Source organism: Staurois parvus, unplaced genomic scaffold, assembly GCF_062004578.1.
Source record: "Staurois parvus isolate SC_StPar_1 unplaced genomic scaffold, SC_StPar_1.0 ptg000144l, whole genome shotgun sequence".
Lineage (NCBI taxonomy): Eukaryota > Metazoa > Chordata > Amphibia > Anura > Ranidae > Staurois > Staurois parvus.
In genome coordinates this window covers 1,414,798-1,441,586 of record NW_028317940.1, presented here as the reverse complement: position 1 = coordinate 1,441,586, position 26,789 = coordinate 1,414,798, and the positions used below count along the sequence as shown (strand labels likewise).

The 26,789-nt window shown below is 46.3% G+C and overlaps 3 protein-coding genes across 3 annotated transcripts in view; all 3 read left to right on the top strand.

Annotated features, from left to right (window-relative positions):
* Positions 1-3,717: 3,717 nt before the first annotated feature.
* LOC149465049 (uncharacterized) lies at positions 3,718-15,505 on the top strand. The gene is given in 12 exon segments (XM_089673636.1): positions 3,718-3,778; positions 3,943-4,043; positions 6,377-6,483; positions 6,755-6,889; positions 6,976-7,099; positions 7,216-7,400; positions 7,489-7,716; positions 7,794-7,997; positions 8,074-8,280; positions 8,538-8,673; positions 11,946-13,297; positions 13,299-15,505. Coding segments are annotated over 10 exon segments (2,760 nt in total). The 5' UTR covers positions 3,718-3,778; positions 3,943-4,043; positions 6,377-6,399; the 3' UTR covers positions 13,404-15,505.
* Positions 15,506-21,626: 6,121 nt separating this feature from the next.
* LOC149465048 (gastrula zinc finger protein XlCGF53.1-like) lies at positions 21,627-22,820 on the top strand. The gene is made up of 4 exons (XM_089673743.1): positions 21,627-21,672; positions 21,815-21,933; positions 22,094-22,208; positions 22,482-22,820. Exons 3-4 carry the CDS (start codon positions 22,113-22,115, stop codon positions 22,710-22,712), a joined length of 327 nt encoding a protein of 108 aa, XP_089529869.1. The 5' UTR covers positions 21,627-21,672; positions 21,815-21,933; positions 22,094-22,112; the 3' UTR covers positions 22,713-22,820.
* Positions 22,821-24,263: 1,443 nt separating this feature from the next.
* Positions 24,264-26,789, top strand: part of LOC149465043 (uncharacterized) — a 76,593-nt gene continuing 74,067 nt past the window's right edge. Inside the window, 1 exon segment of the mRNA XM_089673789.1 lies at positions 24,264-25,052. Within this exon segment, the coding sequence (XP_089529915.1) occupies positions 24,269-25,052 (784 nt within the window). The 5' untranslated portion in view covers positions 24,264-24,268.

Sequence of the window (26,789 nt, the reverse complement as noted above, 5' to 3'; positions counted from 1 at the left end):
AAATCAAGAAATACATTAAATTGCTAAAATCATTTAATATTAAATTGTATCACACTCACCTTGCTCGCAGATCAACAAGAATGTGGTGGCAACCTAACAGCTTCCTTTGGGTACTTCTCTCAGATTACCAACCGAATTCTAAGGGATGGTATACGTTTGGGCGGGGGGTAACATGCTTGCCAATTGCCAAGGTCTGGGCTTGAGAGATGAGTAGGTTGTCTTGACTTGGGCTTGACAGCCAAGTAGGCCATATGGGTTTTGGCTTGACAGTTGAGAGGGGTAGCTGGGCCTCATCTTGCCAGCTGAGTGGGCTAACTGGACTTTGCCTTCACAGCTGAGTGGGCTAGCTGGACTTCACCTTGACAGCTCAGTGAGCTAGCTGGACGTCATCTTGCCAGCTCAGTGGGCTATGTCACGTACCTGATTGGAGACTGAAATGATGAGGTCGGCCTCACTTGTGTCATTAGCCCTGACCCCACTGGAAGTGTAACAGAGGGTGTCTAGGGACCAGGGGAACAAGAGCGCCAGCAGATGTTGTTTGCAGCACTTGCAGTTGGAGACTTTGGAAGACTGATGAACCTCCGATTCAAGGTCAGTAGTGATATGCAGAGCTGGTATGGTAGATCGCCAGGTGTGCACCAGAGTAAGACAGGAAGCTGGAATGGGAGACAGGAGCAATGTCATAGGAATAGCCGGGGTCATCAATGGGCGGACAGCGAGGTACCAAATCAGAAGCAAGCCAAAGTCAGGAGCAGAGCCGAAGTCAGGAACCAGTATCAAGCAGGAGAGTAATAAGAGTCAGGTCAGGAACAAGCCGGGTCAGCAACAAGGAAATCACACAGGAATGAGCAGGAAACGGGGAACAGCTGAAGACCAGTCAGCACTCAGCACAGGCAGAGACACCTTTTAAGTAGTCTGTATGGCGCCAATCTTCGCCGTGTGCACGATCGTGCATTTCTCTGCGCATGTGCACTTCTATTCGCCAGCCGTCTCACGGGAATTCCCTTACAGGATAGCTGGACTTCACCTTGACAGCTGAGTGGGCTAGCTGGACATCATATTGCCAGCTCAGTGGGCTAGCTGGACTTCACCTTGACAGCTGAGTGGGCTAGCTGGACTTCATCTTGCCATCTCAGTGGGCTAACTGGACGTCATCTTGCCAGCTCAGTGCGCTAACTGGACGTCATCTTGCCAGCTCAGTGCGCTAACTGGACGTCATCTTGCCAGCTCAGTGGCTTAGCTGGATGTCATCTTGCCAGCTCAGTGGCCTAGCTGGACATTATCTTGCCAGCTCAGTGGGCTAGCTGGACTTCACCTTGACAGCTGAGTGGGCTAGCTGGACGCCATCTTGCCAGCTCAGTGGGCTAGCTGGACTTCACCTTGACAGCTGAGTGGGCTACCTGGGCCTGGGGTTGACAACTGGATGGGCAAGTTGGCTGGTTGGACAGTCAAGGCTGAGAGACTGAATGTGGGCCATCAATAATTGACAATTCGCATCGTTCTCCACAAACAGGCTGAGTAAAGAGAGGAATGGGAGAGGGAGGCTAGTAGATGGGAATGCATTCCATAGAGGGTGTTTATGTCATTCCCATCCACTGGTTCTCTGTTCCCTTCTTCCAACCCAAATGCGTGAAAAAAAGATCCAGGATGCAGTCACTGAACTGGCATCTCCTCAGCAAAATATTGTCCCACGATAGGCTGGTAGATTTTGATTTAGGAAGCGGCTTTTGCTAGTTGGGGTGGAAATCTTACTCAGGAGTGTCTACAAGATCCCGGATGATTGTCCTCAACTTCTGCAAGAGTTTGGAGACATCAATCGGATCCTCGTGTCTACTGGGTTTCCTGGGTGAGTTGACATGTAGGCATCTTTAAGGACACACAGTGCCTACACAACACAAGGCCGTGTTCACACTACGAGAAATTCCTCGGGGCTTCAATCATTCTCAGAGCTTCCCAAGGTGAGGGTCTCACTTATATCAAAGGGATGCATGCACAAGATGTTTTTATGGCATCTACAGATTGGAAGTTCAGTGGGAGTAAAATAAGCCCCATTGTTGGTGTCAGTGGGATAAAAAAAAAGGCTTGTTATTCATGTCAGGGAACTATAGGCCCCATCGCCGATGTCCTTGGAATAAAAAAAACCATCACTGGTATCAGCGAGCGAAAATAGGTCCCATTGTCAGTGGGATAAAATAAATCCCATTTCTGGTGTCAATGAGAGAAAGTAAGCCCCATCATTGGTGTTAAAGGGATAAAATATGACCCATCATTGGTGTCAGAACAAAGTCTAACCCCAGCCCAGCATTGGTGGTCAGAACAAAGTTGAACCCCAGCCCATCATTGGTGGTCAGAACAAAGTCGAACCCCAGCCCAGCATTGGTGGTCAGAACAAAGTCTAACCCCATCCCAGCATTGGTGTGAGAACAAAGTCTAACCCCAGCCCAGCATTGGTGGTCAGAACAAAGTCTAACCCCAGCCCAGCATTGGTGGTCAGAACAAAGTCTAACCCCAGCCCAGCATTGGTGGTCAGAACAAAGTCTAACCCCAGCCCAGCATTGGTGATCAGAACAAAGTCTAACCCCAGCCCAGCATTGGTGGTCAGAACAAAGTCTAACCCCATCCTAGCATTGGTGTCAGAACAAAGTCTAACCCCAGCCCAGCATTGGTGTCAGAACAAAGTCTAACCCCAGCACTGGTGATCAGAACAAAGCCTAACCCCAGCCCAGCATTGGTGTCAGAACAAAGTTTAACCCCAGCCCAGCATTGGTGTCAGAACAAAGTAACTCCAGCCCAGCATTGGTGTCAGAACAAAGTAACTCCAGCCCAACATTGGTGGTCAGAACAAAGTCTAACCCCAGCCCAGCATTGGTCAGAACAAAGTCTAACACCAGCCCAGCATTGGTGTCAGAACAAAGTCTAACCCCAGCCCAGCATTGGTGTCAGAACAAAGTCTAACCCCAGCCCAGCATTGGTGGTCAGAACAAAGTCTAACCCCATCCTAGCATTGGTGTCAGAACAAAGTCTAACCCCAGCCCAGCATTGGTGTCAGAACAAAGTCTAACCCCAGCACTGGTGATCAGAACAAAGCCTAACCCCAGCCCAGCATTGGTGTCAGAACAAAGTTTAACCCCAGCCCAGCATTGGTGTCAGAACAAAGTCTAACCCCAGCCCAACATTGGTGGTCAGAACAAAGTCTAACCCCAGCCCAACATTGGTGGTCAGAACAAAGTCTAACCCCAGCCCAGCATTGGTGTCAGAACAAAGTCTAACACCAGCCCAGCATTGGTGGTCAGTAGTGATACTTACCTGATCACACGCTCCTGTTTTGTTCCCTCTCTGCTGATGTTGGAGTTCTACTTTTGCTGTCAGAAAGAAGATCCCTCCACTCAACAGTCTGGTATAATCGCAGTGCCTGGTGATGGAACCAAGAGAGTGTTCCAGCCCTCCTGTAACCTGCAGGATGTGGACACAACGGGACAGTAGACTAAATCTCGGGACTGTCCTACAAAATCCGGGACACCTAGCAAAAATGTCAAGACCGTGTTCACACTACGAGATGTTTCTCGGGGCTGCAGTTCCTCTGAACTCCAGAAGGTGAGGATCTCACATCTAGACACATAAAGTCTCTATGGAAAACTGACAGGAAGTGGTGTCAGGGACAGACAGGAAGTGGTGTCAGGGACAGACAGGAAGTGATGTCAGGTACAGACAGGAAGATCTGGGTGAGTGGTGAGTCGGGAGGAAGTAGAGAGGAGACATTGGTGTGGCATTAGAGGAGGTAATAAGATCTGATTTTCTATTTACACCCAGTAAGGAGTGTTGCTGGTACCAGTCACCAGACATGTCCACCATTATACAGAGGTGTCCCTCTATGTTTGTTGTGTGTTCTTGTGCATTATTTATGACTTTTATATTACATCGCTGTGTCTTCTTGTATGACAGCGGCAGCTCAGAGCTGAGGGAGGCTCTGTCTCGGTTCTGGTCACGTGATACAGCCAAGAGGAGGACTTCTTCTCATTCCCAACTGCCACTGATTCTTGGAAGTGAGGTTAAACACTTGCTGACCGCCATATGTTCCCTGGTCTCCTCCTCCCATGCCCGCCTCCAGGACTTCTCCAGGGTGTCACCCATCCTCTGGAACTCCCTTCCCCAACCCATCAAATTATCACCTAGTCTCCTCTCCTTTAGGCGCACCCTGAAAACCCATCTCTTCAAGGAAGCCTACCCCACCCCCTGCTAACTTGCCGACCTCTTCCACTCTTCCTACCACTCCATCCCCCACAGCTATCTCCTCCTGTACCACTATCCCCTCCCTCCTAGATTGTAAGCTCGATCCCCTCATGTTTTGCATTGTATTGGTATTGTTCTGTCACATGTTCTGTCCCCCTTTGTAATGTACAGCGCTGAGCGAACCATTGGTGCTTTATAAATACTGTATAATAATAATATGTATATACAAGTATGGTGGTGTATAGGCATACGTACAGTACATCCCCCTCACGCATCACTAATTTACTAACTGACATATCAGGCTGGATGTCACACCACATCCTCAAACTCAACCTTTCCAAAACAGCTCATAATATTTCATCCTCCATGAGCTCCTTCCTCTGACTTCTCAGTTGAGATCAATGGCACAACTATCAGTCTGTCCCCTCATGCCAGGGTGCTAGGTGTAACCCTGGACTCCGAATTCTCCCTTCGGCCCCACATCCAATCACTGTCCAAATCTTGCCTCCTCAACCTCTGCAACATCTCCAAAATATACCCCTTCCTTACCAATGACACCACAAAGCTTCTAATTCACCCCCTGGTCCATCTTCCACCTCAAATACTGCAACTTGCTCCTCATTGCCTAACCTTTATATATGCTATCCCCCTTCAGTGCATCATGAATGCTGCTGCCAGACTCGTCCACCTTAACATCCAATCGATGTCCTCCACCCCTTGCTGCCAATCCCTTCACTGCCCTCCATTCAGTGTCCTCCACCCTTCTCTGCTAATTCCTCCACTGCCCTCCATTCAGTGTCCTCCACCCCTCTCTGCCAATCGCTCTACTGGCTTCCATTCAGTGTCCTCCACCTCTCGCTGCCAATTCCTCCACTGACCTCCATTCAGTGTCCTCCAGCCCTCGCTGCCAATCGCTCTACTGGCTTCCATTCAGTGTCCTCCACCTCTCGCTGCCAATTCCTCCACTGGCTTCCATTCAGTGTCCTCCACCCCTCTCTGCCAATCCCTCCACTGGCCCCCATTCAGTGTCCTCCACCCCTCTCTGCCAATCCCTCCACTGGCCCCCATTCAGTGTCCTCCACCCCTCTCTGTCAATCCCTCCACTGGCCTCAATTCAGTATTCTCCACCATTCTCGGCTAATGACTCCACTGGCCTCCATTCAGTGTCCTCCACCCATCTCTGCCAATCCCTCCACCCTTCTCTTCCAATCCCTCCACTGTCCTCCATTCATCATCCTCCACCCTTCTCTGTCAATCCCTCCACTGGCTTCATTTCACTGTCCTTCACCCCTCTCTACAAATCTCTCCACTGGCCTCCATTCAGTGTCCTCCACCCCTCTCTGCCAATCCCTCCACTGGCCTCCATTCATCGTCCTCCACCCTCTGCCAATCCCTCCACTGACACTGTCCTTCACCCCTCTCTACCAATCCCTCCACTGGCCTCTATTTTGTGACCTCCACCCCTCTCTGCCAATCCCTCCACTGGCGCCCATTCATCGTCCTCCAACCCTCTCTGCTGATCCCTCCATTGGCTTCCCCTCACCTAATGAATACAATGCAAAATACTAATTACAACTTACAAAGCCATCCACAACTCGGCCCGCAGCTACATCACCATCCTCATCTCAAAATACCAACTAAACCGTTCTCTCAGCTCCCTCCCAATACTTTCTGCTCTTTAGCTCTCTTGTCACCTCCTCCTGTACACTCAGCCAGGACTTCCCAAGAGCCTCTCCCATCCTGTGGAACTCCTTACCCCAATTTGTATAACAATCTCTACACCCTCTACATTAACCACTCCTGACATTTCAAGAAAACCTTTCAGTGATATGAATATTTGTATTAGGTGTTCCTCAGTACAATCTAAACATCCTAGGATCTGAACAAGTTCCACAGACACTATACTTCCATCACAGGTCTACTTCTTTGAAATAGTTCAGAGACAAAACAGAAAGTATCATTTCTGATCAGGGAAGTAGAACAAAATATAACAGGTCTACAGGGGGCAAGAAACATGACAAACACTAAGAGCACAATCTACATTTGCCAATTCTAACTGGGGCAGCCCAACTTTCAACCCCTATATCCCCATCCTAATATTGTACAACCAATACAGTCCAGGTAACTCTCTGCTATCCATCTACAGAGAAACCCGCATAGATCACATCAATGAAGATGGAGGAGGACCGGAGTCACATGATGGAGAGGATACTAAACCTCACCCTGGAGATCATCTACCTGCTGACCGGAGAGGTGAGGAGGATTCTGGGAGGTCACATGACATCACTCTCATCTCTATTAATAAAACACAGACCTGACTGGAGAGGTGAGGAGGATTCTGGGAGGTCACATGACATCACACATCTCTATTAATAAAACACAGACCTGACCGAAGAGGTGAGGAGGATTCTGGGAGGTCACATGACATCACTCTCATCTCTATTAATAAAACACAGACCTGACTGGAGAGGTGAGGAGGATTCTGGGAGTCTAACATGATGTTCCTATTGGTTCCCCAATACAGAGATTTCCTCTTCTGAAGTCAGGTGATCATATGACCATCACAGTGCCTCCATGTGACTCCCTAAACCCTGAGAGACACAACATGCAGAAGATTCTAGAAATCACCAAGAAGATGATGGAGCTGCTGACAGGAGAGGTGAGCGGTGCCAGGAATTCTGGGACATTCTCCAGTAACAGACAAGGGATGTGTCTGGATGGTGACTGTATCATTGTGTGTGTCAGGTTCCTATAAGGTGTCAGGGTGTCACTGTCTATTTCTCCATGGAAGAGTGGGAGTATTTAGAAGGACACAAGGACCTCTACAAGGACGTCATGATGGACAATCAGCCGCCCCTCACATCACCGGGTAAGAGGAGACTTTATTGGAAAGGAGAGAGCAGTACGGAGGATCCACCTAGATCCCCCATCATCTGCTAAACACATAGAAACAATGGATTCAGTTAGTGTGTGTGTTTCCTACAGATGGATCCAGTCATGGGAACCCACCAGAGAGATGTCTCCATCCTCTGGATTCCCGGAATTCCACACAGGAAGGTCACACCATCCCTCACCATCAGGTAGGTGGATCCAGTCATGGGAACCCACCCCGTCCTCTGTATTCTCGGGATTCCACACAGGAAGGTCACACCATCCCTCACCATCATCAGGTAGATGAGGAACAATCACTGATAGTATCATTAGGATCTGTACATTATCTGCATTGTTACCATTGATGTCATTTTATTATATATTCAGAGTGGAAACCTGAGAGATTCTATAGTTGAGGTTAAAGAAGAGATAAAAGAGGAGGATGAGGAGTATGGAGTGATGGAGGAGTCAGAGATTCCAGAAGGACACAAAGATCTGTACCAGGACACCATGGTGGAGTCATCCAGCTACAGAAACCCACCAGAGAGATGTCCCCGTCCTCTGTATTCCCGGTATTCCACACAGGAAGATCACAACTACGCACAACATTATCAGGTAGATGATTGACATCTGTTGGTATTTGATTTATACACGGCATGTTTGTTACAATTAATGTTTTATTATATATTCAGAGTGGAAACCTTCAGTATAGTATAAATGTTAAAGAAGAGTATAAAGAGGAGGATGAGCAGTATGGAGTGATGGGGGAGCTTTCAGATGGACACAAAGATATGATGGAGCCACCTAATTATGGAAGCCCACCAGAGGGATGTCCCTGTCCTCTGTATTCCCGGGATTCCACACAGGAAGGTCACACCATCCCTCACCATTATCAGGTAGTTAATTACTAATTATTGATAGTTATTTATATACAGCATGTATTTTACAATGAATGACTTATTTTCTATTCAGAGTGGAATCCTCGGGGATGATAATATTGATGTTAAAGAAGAGTATAAAGAGGAGGATGAGGAGTATGGAGTGATGGAGGAGTTTTCAGAAGGACACAAGGATATGATGGAGCCACCTAATACCAGGAACCCACCAGAAAGATGTCCCCATCCTCTGGATTCCGGGGATTCCACACAGGAAGGTCACACCATCCCTCACCATCATCAGGTAGGTGGATCCAGTCATGGGAACCCATCAGAGAGATGTCCCCATCCTCTGTATTCCCGGGATTCCATACAGGAAGGTCACACCATCCCTCACCATCATCAGGTCGGTGGAGTTGAGGGTCGGGAACATAAAGTGATGGAACCCTCTGACTTGTGGAGACGATGTGTGGACTCTACAAGATGAGATGTTCTATGTGATCTCACATCATAAATCCTTCTATGTTACAGATGTTATTTTCTGCCATTCTGTTGGTTTAGGGTGAAGATCTGATGAACATGAAAGTTGAGGGTGAAGTAGAAGAGACGTATGTGAGGGATGATCAGCAATATACGGAGGAGGCTGGAATGAGGAGGACATTCATAGAGGAGGACACTCCTACAGAGATCAGCACAGGTGACCAGAATATATTCTTCTCTTATCTCTGCTGTTACTGCACACTGATTGGTCCAGAGTAGGGCGGGAGCTGAGTGATGTCAGCCAATAATAGGTTGGTTATGGTCCCCTCCCTGTACTGATACCCTTCCTGGGGTTCAGGTGATAGTATTAGGTTGTGCAGGTAAGTTGTAAATGACTTATGTGCTGCCACCTTTCCTACAGGAATTACTACGTAAGCTGCTGCTGACAGCTATCGGAGTTCCTCACTGCAGAAAAAAATATATTAAAATACAAACATGGTGTAGGTGGTCTTCTTCACGGAAGTCACATGATCTGTGATGCAACGCATTGGAGGGAGGCAGGGTGACGTCACTTATATTAAAATACAAAAATGGTGTAGCACAAAGCTATAGATGAATACAAATATTTAAATGAACCCTCACTTGTGATACCTCCTCAATAACAAGTCTAAATATGTTATGTGTGAAACGTAAATCCGCTGTACCGGTGCTGCAATATAAATATCCAAAGTACATAAACGTCACTGCGTTGCATCACTGATCACTTGGCTTGATCTTTGACGCAACGCGTTGGGTGGAGAGTGGTGACAACACTTCCGGTCAGGCCGAGACCAGAAGTGTTTGGTGGGCTCCCTGCTGGAACGCATTTGTATGTCTTCTAATAAGCTGTTTTTATGTGAGCGGTACTCCTTATTTTATAAATAGAAGTTTTGCGTACTACACTCTGGGCAGCCCTTTTCGAGCATGGTTGACTACTACTGACGATCAAGGACAACCTGATTAAGGGATTTATAACAGGAGGGGAAAGTCACCCTGTGGTCACTGATGTCGAGAAGGATTTCCAGTTGGTTTGTTGACATCAGCCAGGCAGGGAACTGTCATTTGTGGTGGGAGTGCGGTATTAGAGGGTTGTTGTGGTGAAGCTTGGAAGGCTAGGAGGAGAAGCAGAAGGCTAGGAGGAGAAGCAGAAGGTTAGGAGGAGAAGCAGACGGCTAGGAGGAGAAGCAGAAGGTTAGGAGGAGAAACAGAAGGACCTAAGAAGTCACTCCATAGAGTCAAGAGTCAACCATAAGGAAGCCATTTTCAAGGAGCCATGGGGTTGCTCGAAGCTCTTGACTGTCTTCCCCACATCAGGGGGACATAACTCCTGATCTTCAGAGGAACAGAAGAAAAAAAAGACCATGGATGTCATATATCGATCGAGAACAACTTGATTAAGGGATTTATAACAGGAGGGAAAAGTCACCCTGTGTTCATTGATGTCGAGAAGCATTTCCAGTTGGTTTGTTGACATCAGCCAGGGATCTGTCATTTGTGGTGGGAATGCGGTATTAGAGGTTTGTTGTGGTGAAGCTTGGAAGGCTAGGAGAAGCAGAAGGCCCCAAAAAGCCACTACATAGAGTCAACCGTAAGGGAGCCATGGGGTTGCTCGAAGCTCTGGAGTGTCTTCCCCACGTCAGGGGGATGTAACAACTCCCGATATTCAGAGGAGCAGGAAAAAAAAAGACCATGGGTATCATATATCGATCGAGCACAACCTGATTAAGGGACTTATAACAGGATGTTGGATGTTCTCCAGCAAAGGTGACTTTAAAAAACAAAACACTAGTGCCGCCAAATGACAGATCCTTCCCCAGCCTGCTTCTCTTTGTAATCAAAGCAGCCAAGGGATCTCCTTTGATGTCATTGGCCGCATATGATCATGGTCACGTGGTCATTGATGTTGAGAAGGATTTCCAGTTGGTTTGTTGCCATCAGCCAGGCAGTCAGGGAGCTGTCCTTTGTGGTGGGAGTGCAGCATTAGAGGGTTGTTGTGGTGAAGCTTGAAAGGCTAGGAAGAGAAGCATAAGGCGCCAAGAAGCCACTACATAGAGTCAACGATAAGAGAGCCGTTTTCAAGGAGCCGTGGGGTTGCTCGAAGCTCTGGAGTGTCTTCCCCACATCAGGGGGATGTAACAACTCCCGATATTCAGAGCAGCAGAAAAAAAAAGACCATGGGTATCATATATCGATCGAGCACAACCTGATTAGGGGATTTATAACAGGAGGGAAAAGTCACCCTGTGGCCATGGATGTCGAGAAGGATTTCCAGTTGGTTTGTTGACATCAGCCAGGTAGTCAGGGAGCTGTCATTTGTGGTGGGAGTGCGGTATTAAAGGTTTGTTGTGGTGAAGCTTGGAAGGCTAGGAGGGCAAGCAGAAGGCCCTAAGAAGCCGATGCATAGAGTCAACCATAAGGAAGCCATTTTCAAGGAGTCATGGGGTTGCTCGAAGCTCTTGAGTGTCTTCCCCACATCAGGGGGATGTAACAACTGATATTCAGAGGAGCAGGAAAAAAAAAAAACATGGTTATCATATATCGATCAAGGACAACCTGATTAAGAGATTTATAACAGGAGGGGAAAGTCACCCTGTGGCCATTGATGTTGAGAAGGATTCCCAGTTTGTTTGTTGCCATCAGTCAGGGAGCTGTCATTTGTGGTGGGAGTGCAGCAGAAGAGGGTTGTTGTGGTGAAGCTTGGAAGGGCTAGGAGGACAAGCAGAAGGCCCCAAGAAGGCAATGCATAGAGTCAAGAGTCAACCATAAGGAAGCAATTTTCAAGGAGCCATGGGGTTGCCCGAAGCTTTTGAGTGTCTTACCCATGTCAGGGGGACGTAACAACTCCCAATATTCAGAGGAAAAGAAACAAAATGACCATGGGTATCATATATCGATCGAGGACAACCTGATGAAGGGATTTATAACAGGAGACGAAAGTGCAGAACATGCTATTTTGGGAGTTACACAAAGCGTGTATGACCTCTATGGAAATATGGGGCAATTCTAGAGGTGAGCAGCTCCGCCCGATGCGTTGCATCAAAGATCACAAGACTACCCTGAACAAACCAAGTGATCTGTGACTTTTATGTATTTGGGATGTTTGTATTGCAGCATTGGTACGGCGAATTTAAGTTTTACACATCACATATTTAGACTTGTTATTGAGGCGGTATCACAAGTGAGGGTTCATTTAAATATTTGTATTCATCTATAGCTTTGCACTACACCCATTTTTGTATTTTCATATAAGTGACATCACCCTGGCTCCGTCCAATGCGTTGTGTCACAGATCATGTGACTTCCCTGAAGAAGAGCACCTGGCCCAGTGCCTAGGCATGTGGTTGTGTAAAGAGCATGCCCCTCCCAGCCCCCATTGGTTCCTAGATGTGGTCTGGGAGGAGGACCAAAGGCTATTTGACTGACTAACCCTGTCTTGTCTTTTGTTTCCAGAACCCGCCATGGAGAAACCCTCAAAGGATCGTCTCACTATATTTATAGTTTGTAAAATGGCTGATGAGGACATCACAGGAGATTGTGCCGGAGAAAAGACAATGAGCTCCACTATAGATGGTGGACTTCCCAGTGGGGAGAGACCATGGAATTCCTCTGACTCTGAGCATCCTTGTACTCTGGGGGATGGGGCCGGGGTTCCATGTGCCGGAGAAAAGACAATGAGGTCCACTATGGATGGTGGACTTCCCTATGTGGAGAGACCATGGACTCCCTCTGACTCTAAGCAACCTCGTACTGCGGGGGATGGGGCCGGGATTCAGGAGAAGGAGACGTTTCCCTGTCCTGAATGTGCGGAAAGTTTTAGCTCTAAGTTAAGGCTTTATTTACATCAGAAATCCCACAAGGGCGAGAAGTTTCTCTCTTGTTCTGAGTGTGGGAAACGTTTTCCTTATCAGTCAGAACTGGACAAACATTACACGTCCGAACACGTGGAGAAGCCGTTTTCCTGTCCTGAGTGCGGGAAAGGTTTCTCACGCAAATCCTACCTTTTAAAACATCAACGATTGCACAGGGGTGAGAGGCCGTATTCCTGCCCAGAGTGCGGGAAATGGTTTACACAGAAATCAGAACTTGGTGTACATCAAAGATCTCACACAGAGGAAAAGACATATTCCTGCCCAGAGTGCGGGAAATGTTTTACACAGAAATCAGACCTTGGTGTACATCAAAGATCTCACACAGAGGAAAAGACATATTCCTGCCCAGAGTGCGGGAAATTTTTTACACAGAAATCAGACCTTGGTGTACATCAAAAATCTCATGAAGAGGAGAAAAGAAAACCATATACCTGCCCAGAGTGCGGGAAATGTTTTACACAAAAATCAGACCTTGGTATACATCAGAAATCTCACACAGGGGAAAAGCTATATTCCTGCTCAGAGTGCGAGACATCTTATAAACATAAATCAGATGTTGTTCTACATCAGAAATCTCACGCAGAGGAGAAAAGAAAACCATATACCTGCCCTGAGTGCGGGAAATGTTTTTTACAGAAGTCTTGTCTGGTCAGACATCGGAGGTTGCACACGGGAGAAAAGTTGTCCTCCTGCCCCGAGTGCGGGAAATGTTTTCCATGTAAGTCAGACCTTATTGCCCATCAGAGATCCCACACGGGTGAGAAGCCGTTTTCCTGCCTTGAGTGCGGGAAATGTTTTTCAATGAAGTCCCATCTTTACACACATCAGCGATTGCACACGGGCGAGAGGCCGTATACCTGTTCAGAATGTGGGAAATCATTTTCGCAGAAGTCCAATCTTAGTAAACATCAGTTCTGGCACACACAGGAAAAATCTCCTTTGCTGCCCTGAGTGCGGGAATTGTTTTCTGCAGAAATCAGCAGAAGCCGTAGTGCGGAATACATTATCCACCAAAATCGAACCGTGTAAGATATCATAGATCCCGCCCCCAGGAGTAGTGATGAGCAAACTGACTTGCGTTCCGTTCCTGAGAACCCAGCCTGAAATCCGCAACTACCAAACATCGAACCCAGAGCCCATTGAAGTCTATGGGAGCCACATCTTGTATGTTTTTCGCCTTTTTCGAGGATAGTTTGAAAGCTTTTGGTATAGGCGAGGCATGGGTGGCTAGATGGAGCCATGGGGGATGTTCACCAAGGCAAAAAACCAAGTACAAAAAAAAATTAGATTAGAAGTGGGTCTTTTTATGCAGCTTAACGTGCAAGCGTAAAAATATGCAATGACATGCTTGGGCGATGCCTTGATCCTGCATGTTAAGTGGTGAACCTGTTCAATGTTCTCCAGCAAAGGTGACTTTCCAAAAAAAAATAAAACTAGTGCCCCTAACTGACAGATCCTTCCCCAGCCTGCTTCTGTTTGTAGTCAAAGCAGCCAAGGGATCCCCATTCAGGTCATTGGCCACGTATGATCATGGTCACGTGGTCATTGATGTCGAGAAGGATATCCAGTTGGTTTGTTGCCATCAGCCAGGCAGTCAGGGAGTTGTCATTTGTGGTGGGAGTTCGGCAGAAGAGGGTTGTTGTGGTGAAGCTTGGAAGGCTAGGAGAAGCAGAAGGCTAGGCGGAGAAGCAGGTTAGGAGGAGAAGCAGAAGGCTAGGAGGAGAAGTAGAAGGTCTCAAGAAGCCACTACATAGAGTCAAGAGTCAACCATAAGCGAGCCATTTTCAAGGAGCCATGGGATTGCTCAAAGCTCTTGAGTGTTTTCCATATGTCAGAGGGACGTAACAACGCCCGATATTCAGAGGAGCAGGATAAAAAAAGACCATAGGTGTCATATATCAGTTGAGGACAACCTGATTAAGGGATTTATAACAGGAGGGGAAAGTCACCCTGTGGTCATTGATGTCGAGAAAGATTTCTTGTTGATTTGTTGACATCAGCCAAGCAGTCAGGGAGCTGTCTTTTGTGGTAGGAGTGCGGCATTAGAGGGTTGTTGTGGTGAAACTTGGAGGGCTAGGAAGAGACGCAGAAGGCCCCAAGAAGCCACTACATACAGTCAACCATAAGGGAGCCATTTTCAAGGAGCCATGGGGTTGCTCGAAGCTCTTTAGTGTCTTCCCCACGTCGGGGATATAACAACTCCCGATATTCAGAGGAGCAGGGAAAAAAAAGACCATGGGTATCCTATATTGATCGAGGACAACCAGATAGAGAGATTTATTACAGGAGGGGAAAGTCACCCTGTGGTCATTGATGTCGAGAAGGATTGCCATTTGGTTTGTTGCCATCAACCAGGCAGTGAAGGAGCTGTCATTTGTGGTGGGAGTGCGGCAGAAATGGGTTGTTCTGGTGAAGTTTGGAAGGCTAGGAGGAGAAGCAGAAGTCCCCAAGAAGCCACTACATAGAGTCAACCATAAGAGAGCCATTTTCAAGGAGCCATGGGGTTGCTTGAAGCTCTTAAGTGTCTTCCCCACGTCAGGGGGATGTAACAACTCCCGAAATTCAGAGGAGCAGGAAAAAAAAAAGACCATGGGTATCATATATTGATCGAGGACAGCCTGATTAAGATATTTATAACAGGAGGGGAAAGTGCATCACTTGCTATTTTGGTAGTTACATAAAGCATGTATGACCTCTAGGGGAATATGGGGCAATATTAGAGGTGAGCAGCTCCGCCCGATGCGTTGCGTCAAAGATCACAAGACTACCCTGAACAAGCCAAGTGATCTGTGATTTTTATGTAGGGCACCAAATATTACTGAACTATTCTATATGATATAGGAATGCTGTGAGGCTCTCCATGTATCCAATATTATTGACCTTGGCCAGCTACAAGGATACCAGAGAGGTAATGGACTGCTTCCACAGGGTTAGGATGCAAGCTCCTGCTGCATTTACAGGTGAACTGCAATAGAAGATTTGTGTCGGATCAACGGTACCCTATTGATGTATAGTAGATGACTTATGGGTTGATAGCCCAACTCCACCGCCAAGAGCTTATATACCAGTTGACAGACTTGTTCCAGAATGAGGGTGGTTGTTTGACAGGTTTAGTTGTTAATAAATTAATTTTTCACAGTGTCTTTATGTTTTAACTATGTTACTTTTTTGTGAATGAGTTACAAGATATACTACGCACTACCTTTCTTATTTAGTCACTTTTCATCAGTCCATAGACCCATCTATCGTTCCACCCGTAATTCCTCCTCCGCACCATCACCTCCTCCAACCACAAGATCGTCTTTCTTCCTCACTTTCACATCACATCTAACATAGAGAAACCCCCCTCCATCTTTTCTTTGTCCCGTGTCCCTCTAAACAAGAGGATGAGCATGAATACAAACAGCCCAGTCTTGGGAGGAGCCAAGCCGTGTTTCTGGAACACCAACTCCATTCTCATCACTGAAACCATCAACATCTCCCATTCTGCTCGGCAAGTTGCTTGCTCGTTTAGTAGATGACTCTGCCTCAACTTTGTGTGTCTCTGTCCTGATTTTAAGGATTTGCCTCTGACCTAGCAGTGTGGGTGTGTGTCTGACCAGACGTGTGTGTATCTTCACATATGAGTTGCACCCATGTGTCCTCAAAGAGCTTACTTTTGTTATTTCAAACTCATTGTTTTTTTAGAGACTCTAATCACTGGCTCGGTACCACTACACAAGGCCAATGTGGTGCCTATATTTAAAAAGGGATCAAATTCTTTGCCAAGTAACCACAGACCGGTTAGTATAATTTCTATAGTTGGGAAGATACCTGAGAGTTTCATAAAAGACCTCAGGATGTCTGTAGTATAGTCCAAAGATAAGTCCATCAGTCCATAGAGCCATCTATCATTCCTCCCGTAGTTCCTCCTCCGCACCATCACCTTGTTGGAACAGCCGACTCTCCCCCTTCTCATAGACCTCAGGATGTCTGTAGTATACTCCAATGATAAGTCTATCAGTCCATAGACCCATCTATCATTCCAGCCGTAATTCCTTCTCCGCACCATCACCACCTCCAACCACAAGATCCTCTTTCTTCCTCACTTTCCGATCACATCTAATATAGAGAAACCCCCCTCCATCTTTTCTATGTCCCGTATCCCTCTAAACAAGAGGATCGGGATGAATACAAACAGCCCAGTCTTGGGAGGAGCCAAGCCGTGTTTCTGGAACACCCACTCCATTCTCATCACTGAAACCATCAACATCTCCCATTCTGCTCGGCAAGTTGCTCGCTCGGTTCCTAGATGACTCTGCCTTGACTTTGTGTGTCTCTGTCCTAATTTTAAGGATTTGCCTCTGACCTAACAGTGTGGGTGTGTGTCTGACCGGACGTTGTGTGTGTATCTTCACATATGAGTTGCACCCATGTGTCCTTAAAGAGCTGAGTTCTGTTATTTCAAACTCATTGTTTCTAATTTTTTAGAGACTCTAACTACTGGCTCAGTGCCACTACAGAAGGCCAATGTGGTGCCTATATTTAAAAAGGGATCAAATTCTTTGCCAAGTAACTACAAGCCGTTTAGTATAACTTCTATACTTGGGAAGATACCTGAGAGTTTCATAAAAGACCTCAGGATGTCTTTAGTATAGTCCAACGATAAGTCCATCAGTCCATAGACCCATCTATCATTCTACCCGTAATTCCTCCTCCGCACCATCACCTTGTTGGAACAGCCAACTCTCCCCCTTCTCATAGACCTCAGGACGTCTGTAGTATACTCCAATGATAAGTCCATCAGTCCATAGACCCATCTATCATTCCACCCGTAATTCCTCCACCGCACCATCACCACCTCCAACCACAAGATCATCTTTCTTCCTCACTTTCACATCACATCTAACAGAGAAACCCCCCTCCATCTTTTCTATGTCCCCTGTCCCTCTAAACAAGAGGATCAGCATGAATACAAACAGCCCAGTCTTGGGAGGAGCCAAGCTGTGTTTCTGGAACACCAACTCCATTCTCATCACTGAAAACAACAACATCTCCACTCATCGTCCAAAAACTTACAACTGCCCATACCTTCCTGCCTTTTAGGTGAATAAAGGTGTATACTGAAAAAAAAGGAAAAGAGAAGGGAAGAGGATATCCTAATTTGAAACACCACGCCGTTCTTCCATCTACATTTATGTGACGGGAGTGACTTTGGGTGGGGGGCCCATGGAACACAGCCCCCTTTGGAGAGGTGGGGGGACCCCTGTCTCAGCTCCCCATATTCCTCTTATGTGTAAGTCACCCTGTGCCTGTTAGGGGTACAGGGTGGAATGTCCTGATATTGTGTAGACATGTATAGGTGGGGTGTGGGGGTTGTTCATTGTTTAATACTATGTGGTTGTCCCATTGTTCTATTGTGTGTCTTGCTTGGGAGCAAACTATTATGGGATGTATGTGTTTGTGTATTGGCTTGGTTGGGGGTGTCTGCTGATATCTCTTGTTGCTAGACTTGGTTTGCCCCACCCTGTGTACTTATGCAGGGAGGTGGGTTGTTCCCTTGAATGTATATATCTTGTGTCTGTGTTAAAATAAAGCAGTCTTATTTCCTGGCTTTACTTTGAGTGGTGTCCGTGGATCTGTGTTCGGACAGGGAAGCGGGAGTCTAACGGAAATACCCTAGTGCAGTCGGGGTACGGTTTCGTTACAATTTACATCATGATTAAACTTATAATACTATATAAACTGAATATACATAAACAATGCGCTAACAAAAAATGTCCCTTCAATTCACATAGTCCTTCAAAAAAATCATCTTGTGACGCATCTATGAATATTCCATCCATACATTCAAATCTCCCAAAATTTGTGCACCATCACCCATACACCCGATGTGCTCTCACCTGGAACTTTTGAACTCACAGATACAATGTTTGGTCAAATATTGCTTGTGTCCCTTTAAATGGACTAAGTAGAGGTATATGCCGAAGTATCTTTTCTCCTTCTGGGTCAATTGTAGACCGTCTCCTCCTTCACATTCCACCGCTCAGCATAAATAGATATATTCAGCTTGTCAGAACACCCAATACAATACTGTCAGCATGTTACTGAATCCTCTCTGCTTGGTACCGCGAGTGCCGTGACATCATCAAGCCCCTCCCCTATGTGTTACGCCACAGGGTCACGTGGCTTCCTCAGGGGGATATGATTCTGATGAGTTCTGACAAGCTGAATATATCTGGTGTGATTGAGCACCGAAAGCATGTGGTGGTGGAAAAGGGCAAAGTACGTATGTTGATGACTGGGAGTGGTCAAGGTGGATATTCAAAAGTGTGCCGCAACCCCCAAACCCTTTGATGCCTGTCCAAAGAGTCATTTACGGTAGCCATTAGGTATTCCATCCTTTAGACATGCTGTTTCCGAGCATGAAGCTCCATTTGAGAAGGAGGCTCATGCTGTTTCCATTTAAACACTGTGCTGTCGTGAGAAGGTGTGATAGCAGTCTTTTAAAGAACTTAGGAGGGGGCAACCATAAGAGGAACATTTTAGGAGTGAATGGGATCCAGTGCTGAAAGACTCGATGGATAAGGATGTGTAATGCTCGCCAATGAGGTTCGTGAGTCGGCACGACCAATAAATAAGTGAAAGCATTCCCAAATTGACGGGGAAACCCAAAACTCATGGGTTCCAGTAACATTTTGACTGCTGAAGCCGGATTGAAAAGTAGATGTTTATTATACAAGCATGTAGCTAGACCTCCATGCAGGGAGAGCAGAACAATACATGGTGTTGGATTCAAAGTAATGCTCTATCTAACTAGGGCTTTCTAATACAATTTATATGCTCTACAGTGGGTGGTACCTAGCTATCTGATCTTTCTTTGAAGAGTCATCTGTGTCTTTGGTGTAACTCATTGAGATGCGAATAGTTATCCACATGTTATTGTTATTTCCATTGTCCTTTGGGTTTAACAGGTCTTCAAAGGCTGTGACAATAATCTTGTAGACAATAGGTGGTGTGAATGCTGCGGAGCTGGAGGTAGAACTGGAGTGCCAAATGTTGAGCCAGCAGGAGAGGGAAATAGGTTGTTAGGCCATCTAATTCAATACCAATGTATTTCATATTTATATCTAGAAATGGCTGCTCCATTTTCCCTTACACAGACTATTCTTGCCTCTCCAGCAGCTGTCATCTTTGGTGGGATATATAGAGTGAAGTTTATCTGGGGTATAGTACCATAAAAAAGTATCTTATATTGGTTTTCTTTCTCTAAGGTGCCAATGGAGCTCTTAGTGGCCTGAGACCATCTGCCAAGTGGCGAAGGGTAGCTCCTCTCCCAAAAATTGTTCCCATTTTTGCATTTAAAGATGCTTCAGAGGGGGGTGGAAAATGAGGGAATTAGGACTTTGTAGATTTGGGAGATTAGCCCCTTGCTAAACGGGCCATGCAAACAAATTCTCTCAAACACGGTCAATCTAGAAATTTGAAGGGATTTCGACAAAGATTGGAAGTAATAGAAGATTTGCAAATAGCCGTAAAAAGCTTGCTTAGGAAGCTCATGGGCTCTTTGAAGATCCCGGAAAGAGGGTAAAACCCTAGTTCTGGGATCCACCAGGTGGCCATATTGGAATAGGCCTTTATATTCCCAAGTTTCAGACATCTGGGAAGTCAAGCTATTCTTTCTCCAAGCTCATTGATCACTCTTGAGCGCCACAGTAGCATAGCTAAACAGGACTGCAGCTTCAAATCACCTGGAACTTTCCATTCCTCCTCCCATATATCAGACTTGAACTTGATACACAGTCATGGAGTTAAAACAAACATAAAAGCAGCATAGTGTAACTATTTTTTTCTAAACAAAGTAAAATTAACTACAAATGCCAGACGTAGAATGCCTGATGTGTTTTTCCCATTGACTCCATTATCTGTTATTGAAATTCTATCACTTTCACCTTACTCACAGATCAACATGAATGTGGTGGCAATCTAACAGCCTCCCATAGGCACTCCTCTCAAATGACCTACCTAATTCTCAGGGCTTTGAAGGATGGTATAGGTTAATCTGGAGGCTTGCCAATGGCCACGTTCTGGACTTGGAAGGTGAGTAGGTTAGATTGGTCCAGACTTGATGGATGAGTGACCTAGTCATGCCCATGTTTGACATATGAATGGGCTTGCTGGCCCCAGACTTGACAGCTAAGAGGTCTAGGTGGGTCCATGCTTGACAGCAGAGTGATCTAGTTGTACCCATGTTTGAAATATGAGTAGGCTATTAGACCCAGGCTTCACAGCTAAGAGGTCTAGCTGGGCCCATGCTTGACAACTGAGTGGTCTAGTTGGGCCCATGTTTGACATATGAGTGGGCTAGCTGGACCCAGGCTTGACCGCTGAGAGGTCTATCTGGTCTTGTGCTTGACAGCTGAGTGGTCAAGTTGGGCTAATGTTTGACATATAAGTGGGCTAGCTGGACCCAGGCTTGACCACTGAGAAGTCTAGCTGGGCTTGTGCTTTACAGCCGAGTGATCTATTTGGGCCCATGTTTGACATATGAGTGAGCTAGCTGGACCCAGGCTTGAGCACTGAGAGGTCAAGTTGAGCTTGTGCTTGACAGCTGATTGGTCAAGTTGGGCCCATGTTTGACATATGAGTGGGCTAGCTGGACCCAGGCTTGACCGCTGAGATGTCTAGCTGGGCCCATGCTTGACAGCAGAGTGGTCTAGTTGGACCCATGTTTGACATATGAGTGGACTAGCTAGACCCAGGCTTGACAGCTAAGAGGTCTAGCTGGGCCCATGCTTGACAGCAGAATGGTCTATTCAGACCCATGTTTGACATGAGTGGGCTAACTAGACCCAGGCTTAACAGCTGAGAGGTGTAGGTGGGTCATGCTTGACAGCTGAGTGGTCTACTCAGGTTCATGTTTGACATGTGAGTGGGCTAGAAAAGAGATCCCTCCACCCAACAGTCCGGTATAATCGCAGTGCCTGGTGATGGAACCCAGAGAATGTTCCAGCCATCATCACCCCACTGCCACACTGCACAGAGTCCTGGAACCTGCGGGATGTGGACATGGCGGGACAGTAGACCAAATCCCAGGACTGTCCTGCAGGATCTGGGACACCTGGCAATAATAACAAGGCCAGGTTCACACAACGAGATGTTTCTCAGGGCTGCAGTTCTTCTAGGATCCACAAGTTGAAGATCTCACTTCTACCCAGGCAGGAAGTCTCTATGGAAGGCAGGAAGTGATGTCGGGTATAAGTAGGAACTTCTGGGTCAGATACGAGTCAGGAAGAGAGGCGACATTGACGGAAGTGGCAGCAGAGGAGGTAAAAAGAATTTAATTTCTATTTACACTCAGTAAGGAGTGTTGTTGGTACCAGTCACCACAGGTGTGTCCACCATTTTTAGTGAGGTGTCTCTATGATTTGTGTGTGTTCTTGTGCGGTATTTATGACATTTATATTACAGCGCTGCTTCTTCTCCTCTGACGGTGGCAGTTGAGAATCGGGGAGGCTCCTTTTCGGCACCAGTCATATGACACAGCTGGAGAGAGACCATCTTCTAACTCTGAACTGCCATTTCATCTGGTAAGTTTAGGGAACAAAGACCTGTATTGTGAGGATTACTGATGGGGAGGGGTTCAGTTCTGGGGGGGAAGTCTGTACCAAGGAGGGGATTGTGTGAAGAATGTCAGTACATTGGGGAATTTTGGGCTGTGCTTGATAATTCTCCTCTATCCATCTACAGAGAAACCCACATAGATCACATGACCACATCAATGAGGATGGAGGAGCACCAGAGTCACATGACTGAGAGGATACTAAACCTCACCCTGGAGATCATCTACCTGCTGACTGGAGAGGTGAGGAGGAATCTGGGAGGTCACATGACATCACTCTCATTTCTATTAATAAAACACAGACCTGACCGGAGAGGTGAGGAGGATTCTGGGAGGTCACATGACATCACTCTCATCTCTATTAATAAAACACAGACTTGACCGGAGAGGTGAGGAGGATTCTGGGAGGTCACATGACATCACTCCCATCTCTATTAATAAAACACAGACCTGACTGGAGAGGTGAGGAGGATTCTGGGACTCTAACATGATGTTCCCATTGGTTCCCCAATACAGAGATTTTCTCTTCTGAAGTCAGGTGATCATATGACCATCACAGTGCCTCCATGTGACTTCCTAAACCCTGAGAGACACAACATGCAGAAGATTCTAGAAGTCACCAAGAAGATGATGGAGCTGCTGACAGGAGAGGTGAGCGGTGCCGGGAATTCTGGGACATTCTCCAGTAACAGACAAGGGATGTGTCTGGATGGTGACTGTATCATTGTGTGTGTCAGGTTCCTATAAGGTGTCAGGGTGTCACTGTCTATTTCTCCATGGAGGAGTGGGAGTATTTAGAAGGACACAAGGACCTCTACAAGGACGTCATGATGGACAATCAGCTGCCCCTCACATCACCGGGTAAGAGGAGACTTTATTGGAAAGGAGAGAGCAGTACGGAGGGTCCACCTAGATCCCCCATCATCTGCTAAACACATAGAAACAATGGATTCAGTCAGTGTGTGTTTCCTACAGATGGATCCAGTCATGGGAACCCACCAGAGAGATGTCCCCGTCCTCTGTATTCCCGGGATTCCACACAGGAAGGTCACACCATTCCTCACCATCATCAGGTAGATGGATCCAGTCATGGGAACCCACCAGAGAGATGTCCCCGTCCTCTGTATTCCCGGGGTTCCACACAGGAAGGTCACACCATCCCTTACCTTGATCAGGTAGATGAGGAACAATTATTGGTAGTTATGAGTTATACACAGCATGTTTGTTACAATGAATGTTTAATTATATATTCAGAGTGGTAACCTCGGGGAGGATAATATTGTTGTTAAAGAAGAGATTAAAGAGGAGTATGGAGTGATGGAGAAACTTTCAGATATACACAAGGATATAATGGATCCTCCAAATAATAAAAAACCACCAGAGAGATGTCCTTGTCCTCTGTATTCCCAGGATTCCACACAGGAAGGTCACACCATCCCTCACCATCATCAGGTAGGTGAGGAACATTCACTGATAGTATCATTAGGATCTGTACATTATATGCATTGTTATCATTGATGTCATTTTTATTATATATTCAGAGTGGAAACCTGAGAGATTCTAAAGTTGAAGTTAAAAAAGAGATAAAAGAGGAGGATGATGAAGATGAGGTGGTGGAGGGACTTTTCAAAGTACACCTCTGCAAGGAAATCATGATGGATCCACCTAATACAAGGAACCCACCAGAGAGATGTCCCCGTCCTCTGTATTCTCAGGATTCCACACAGGAAGGTCACACCATCTCTCACCATCATCAGGTCGGTGGAGTTGAGGGTCGGGAACATAACGGGAACACTCTGACGTGGAGACGATGTGACAAGATGAGATGTTCTATGTGATCTCACATCATAAATCCTTCTATGTTACAGATGTTATTTTCTGCCATTCTGTTGGTTTAGGGTGAAGATCTGATGAACATGAAAGTTGAGGGTGAAGTAGAAGAGACGTATGTGAGGGATGATCAGCAATATACGGAGGAGGCTGGAATGAGGAGGACATTCATAGAGGAGGACACGCCTACAGAGATCAGCACAGGTGACCAGAATATATTCTTCTCTTATCTCTGCTCTGTTACCGCCCCCCCTCCCAGCCCCCATTGGTTCCTGCTCCTCTGACAAGGCGGTGTAGAGGTGATCTGGGAGGACCAAAGGCCCTTTGAAGAGGGGAAGAGTCCCAGCTGGTTGGGACATCCACAGAGAACATCTACTCCCTCCTATCTCCCTGATCCAGATGGAATCTTGATGGAAGTGAACTAACCCTCTCCTATCTATTGATGATGTTTTTCTATTTTTCCAGGACCCGCCATGGAGAAACCCTCAAAGGATCATCTCACTTTATCTCCAGGTTGTAAAATGGAAGATGAGGACATCCCAGGAGATTGTGCCGGAGAAAAGACAATGAGCTCCACTATGGATTGTGGACTTCCCAGTGTGGAGAGACCATGGAATCCCTCTGACTCTGAGCAACCTCATACTGGGGGGGATGGGGCCGGGATTCAGATAGAAAAGACATTTTCCTGTCCTGAATGTGGGGAAAGTTTTAGTTCTAAGTTAAGGCTTTTTTTACATCAGAAATCTCACAAGGGGGAGAAGCTTCTTTCCTGTTCCAAATGTGGTAAATGTTTTCTTCATAAATCAGAACTGGACACACATTACATATCTCACCAGGTGGAGAAGGCTAATTCCTGTCCTGAGTGTGGGAAATGTTTTTCACACAAGTCCTTCCTTCTAAGACATCAGAGATTACACACAGGCAAGAAGCTATATTCCTGCCCCGAGTGCGGGAAATGTTTTACAGAGAATTCAGACCTTGCTATACATCAGAGATCCCACACAGGGGAGAAGCCGTATTCCTGCTCTGAGTGCGGGAAATGTTTCTTACGAAAGTCTTGTCTTACCAGGCATCAGAGACTACACACAGGAGAAAAGTTGTATTCCTGCTCGGAGTGTGGAAAAAGTTTTCCATGTAAATCAGACCTTGTTGCACATCAAAGATCTCACACGGGGGAGAAGCCGTATTCCTGCCCTGAGTGCGGGAAATGTTTTTCAAAGAAGTCCCATATTTACACCCATCAGAGAATGCACACAGGTGAGAAGCCGTATATGTGTCCTGAGTGTGGGAAATGTTTTGCACAGAAGTCCAGCCTTACTGTACATCAGATATGGCACACACAAGAAAAGACCTTTTCCTGCCCTGAGTGCGGGAAATGTTTTCTACAGAAATCAACACTAATCACACATCAGAAAATTCACAGACGGGAGAAGCAGTATTCCTGCCCTGAGTGCGGAGAATGTTATAGACGGAAACCAGACCTTGTTATACATCAAAAATCTCACACAGGGGAGTAATGAGTGGATCGGCTTGGGTTCCGTTCATGATGCCCTGTGAACCCAGGCTTAGTTACGCAAATACCAAACATAGCTCCAAAAATCGCATTGACATTTATGGGGGACAACTTTTTGAAAAAAAAGAAAAGAAGGTGCTACGACCCATCCAATGCATGTCCCAGGAACTAGGCAGGTGCGTGATCCACAGTCGCTTATCTGTTCCAGGATTGTATGAAATTGATCCACCCTTCCACCATTGTTCTAAAATTTTCGTTTTATTAAATCGACCGCAGTAAAAACATCCCGGGTACGAAGTTTGACGCGTTTCGGCTTAACCCATACCATGGTGTGGGCTATATGATGGTATGGTTTATACGATGGAATGGGTTATATGATGGAATGGGCTATACGATGGAATGGGCTATACGATGGAATGGGCTATGTGATGGTATGGGGTTATACTATGGAATGGGGTTATACGATGGAATGGGCTATATGATGGAATGGGCTATATGATGGTGTGGGCTATACGATGGAATGGGCTATACGATGGAATGGGCTATACAATGGAATGGGGCTATACGATGGAATGGGGTTATATGAATGTGTTTATACGATGGAATGGGTTATACGATGGTATGGGGTTATACAATGGAATGGGTTATACGATGGAATGGGTTATACGATGGTATGGGGTTATACAATGGAATGGGTTATACGATGGTATGGGGTTGTAGGATGGTATGAGGTTATACGTTGGTATGGGGTTATACGATGGAATGGGGTTATACGATGGAATGGGGTTATACGATGGAATGGGCTATACGATAGAATGGGTTATACGATGGTAAGGGGTTATACGATGGAATGGGGTTATACGATGGTATGGGGTTATACGATGGAATGGGGTTATACGATGAAATGGGGTTATACGATGGAATGGGTTATACGATGGAATGGGTTATACGATGGTATGGGGTTATACGATGGTATGGGGTTATACGATGGAATGGGGTTATACGATGGAATGGGTTATACGATGGTATGGGGTTATACGATGGAATGGGTTATTCGATGGAATGGGGTTATACGATGGAATGGGGTTATACGATGGAATGGGCTATACGATGGAATGGGGTTATACGATGGAATGGGGTTATACGATGGAATGGGTTATACGATGGTATGGGGTTAGACGATGGAATGGGTTATTCGATGGAATGGGGTTATACGATGGAATGGGGTTATACGATGGAATGGGCTATACGATGGAATGGGGTTATACGATGGAATGGGGTTATAGGATGGTATGGGGTTATATGATGGAAAGGGTTGTAGGATGGAATGGGCTATACGATGGTATGGGGTTATAGGATGGTATGGGTTATATGATGGAATGAGGTTGTAGGATGGAATGGGCTATACGATGGAATGGGTTATACAATGGTATGGGGTTATATGATGGTATGGGTTGTAGGATGGAATGGGCTATACGATG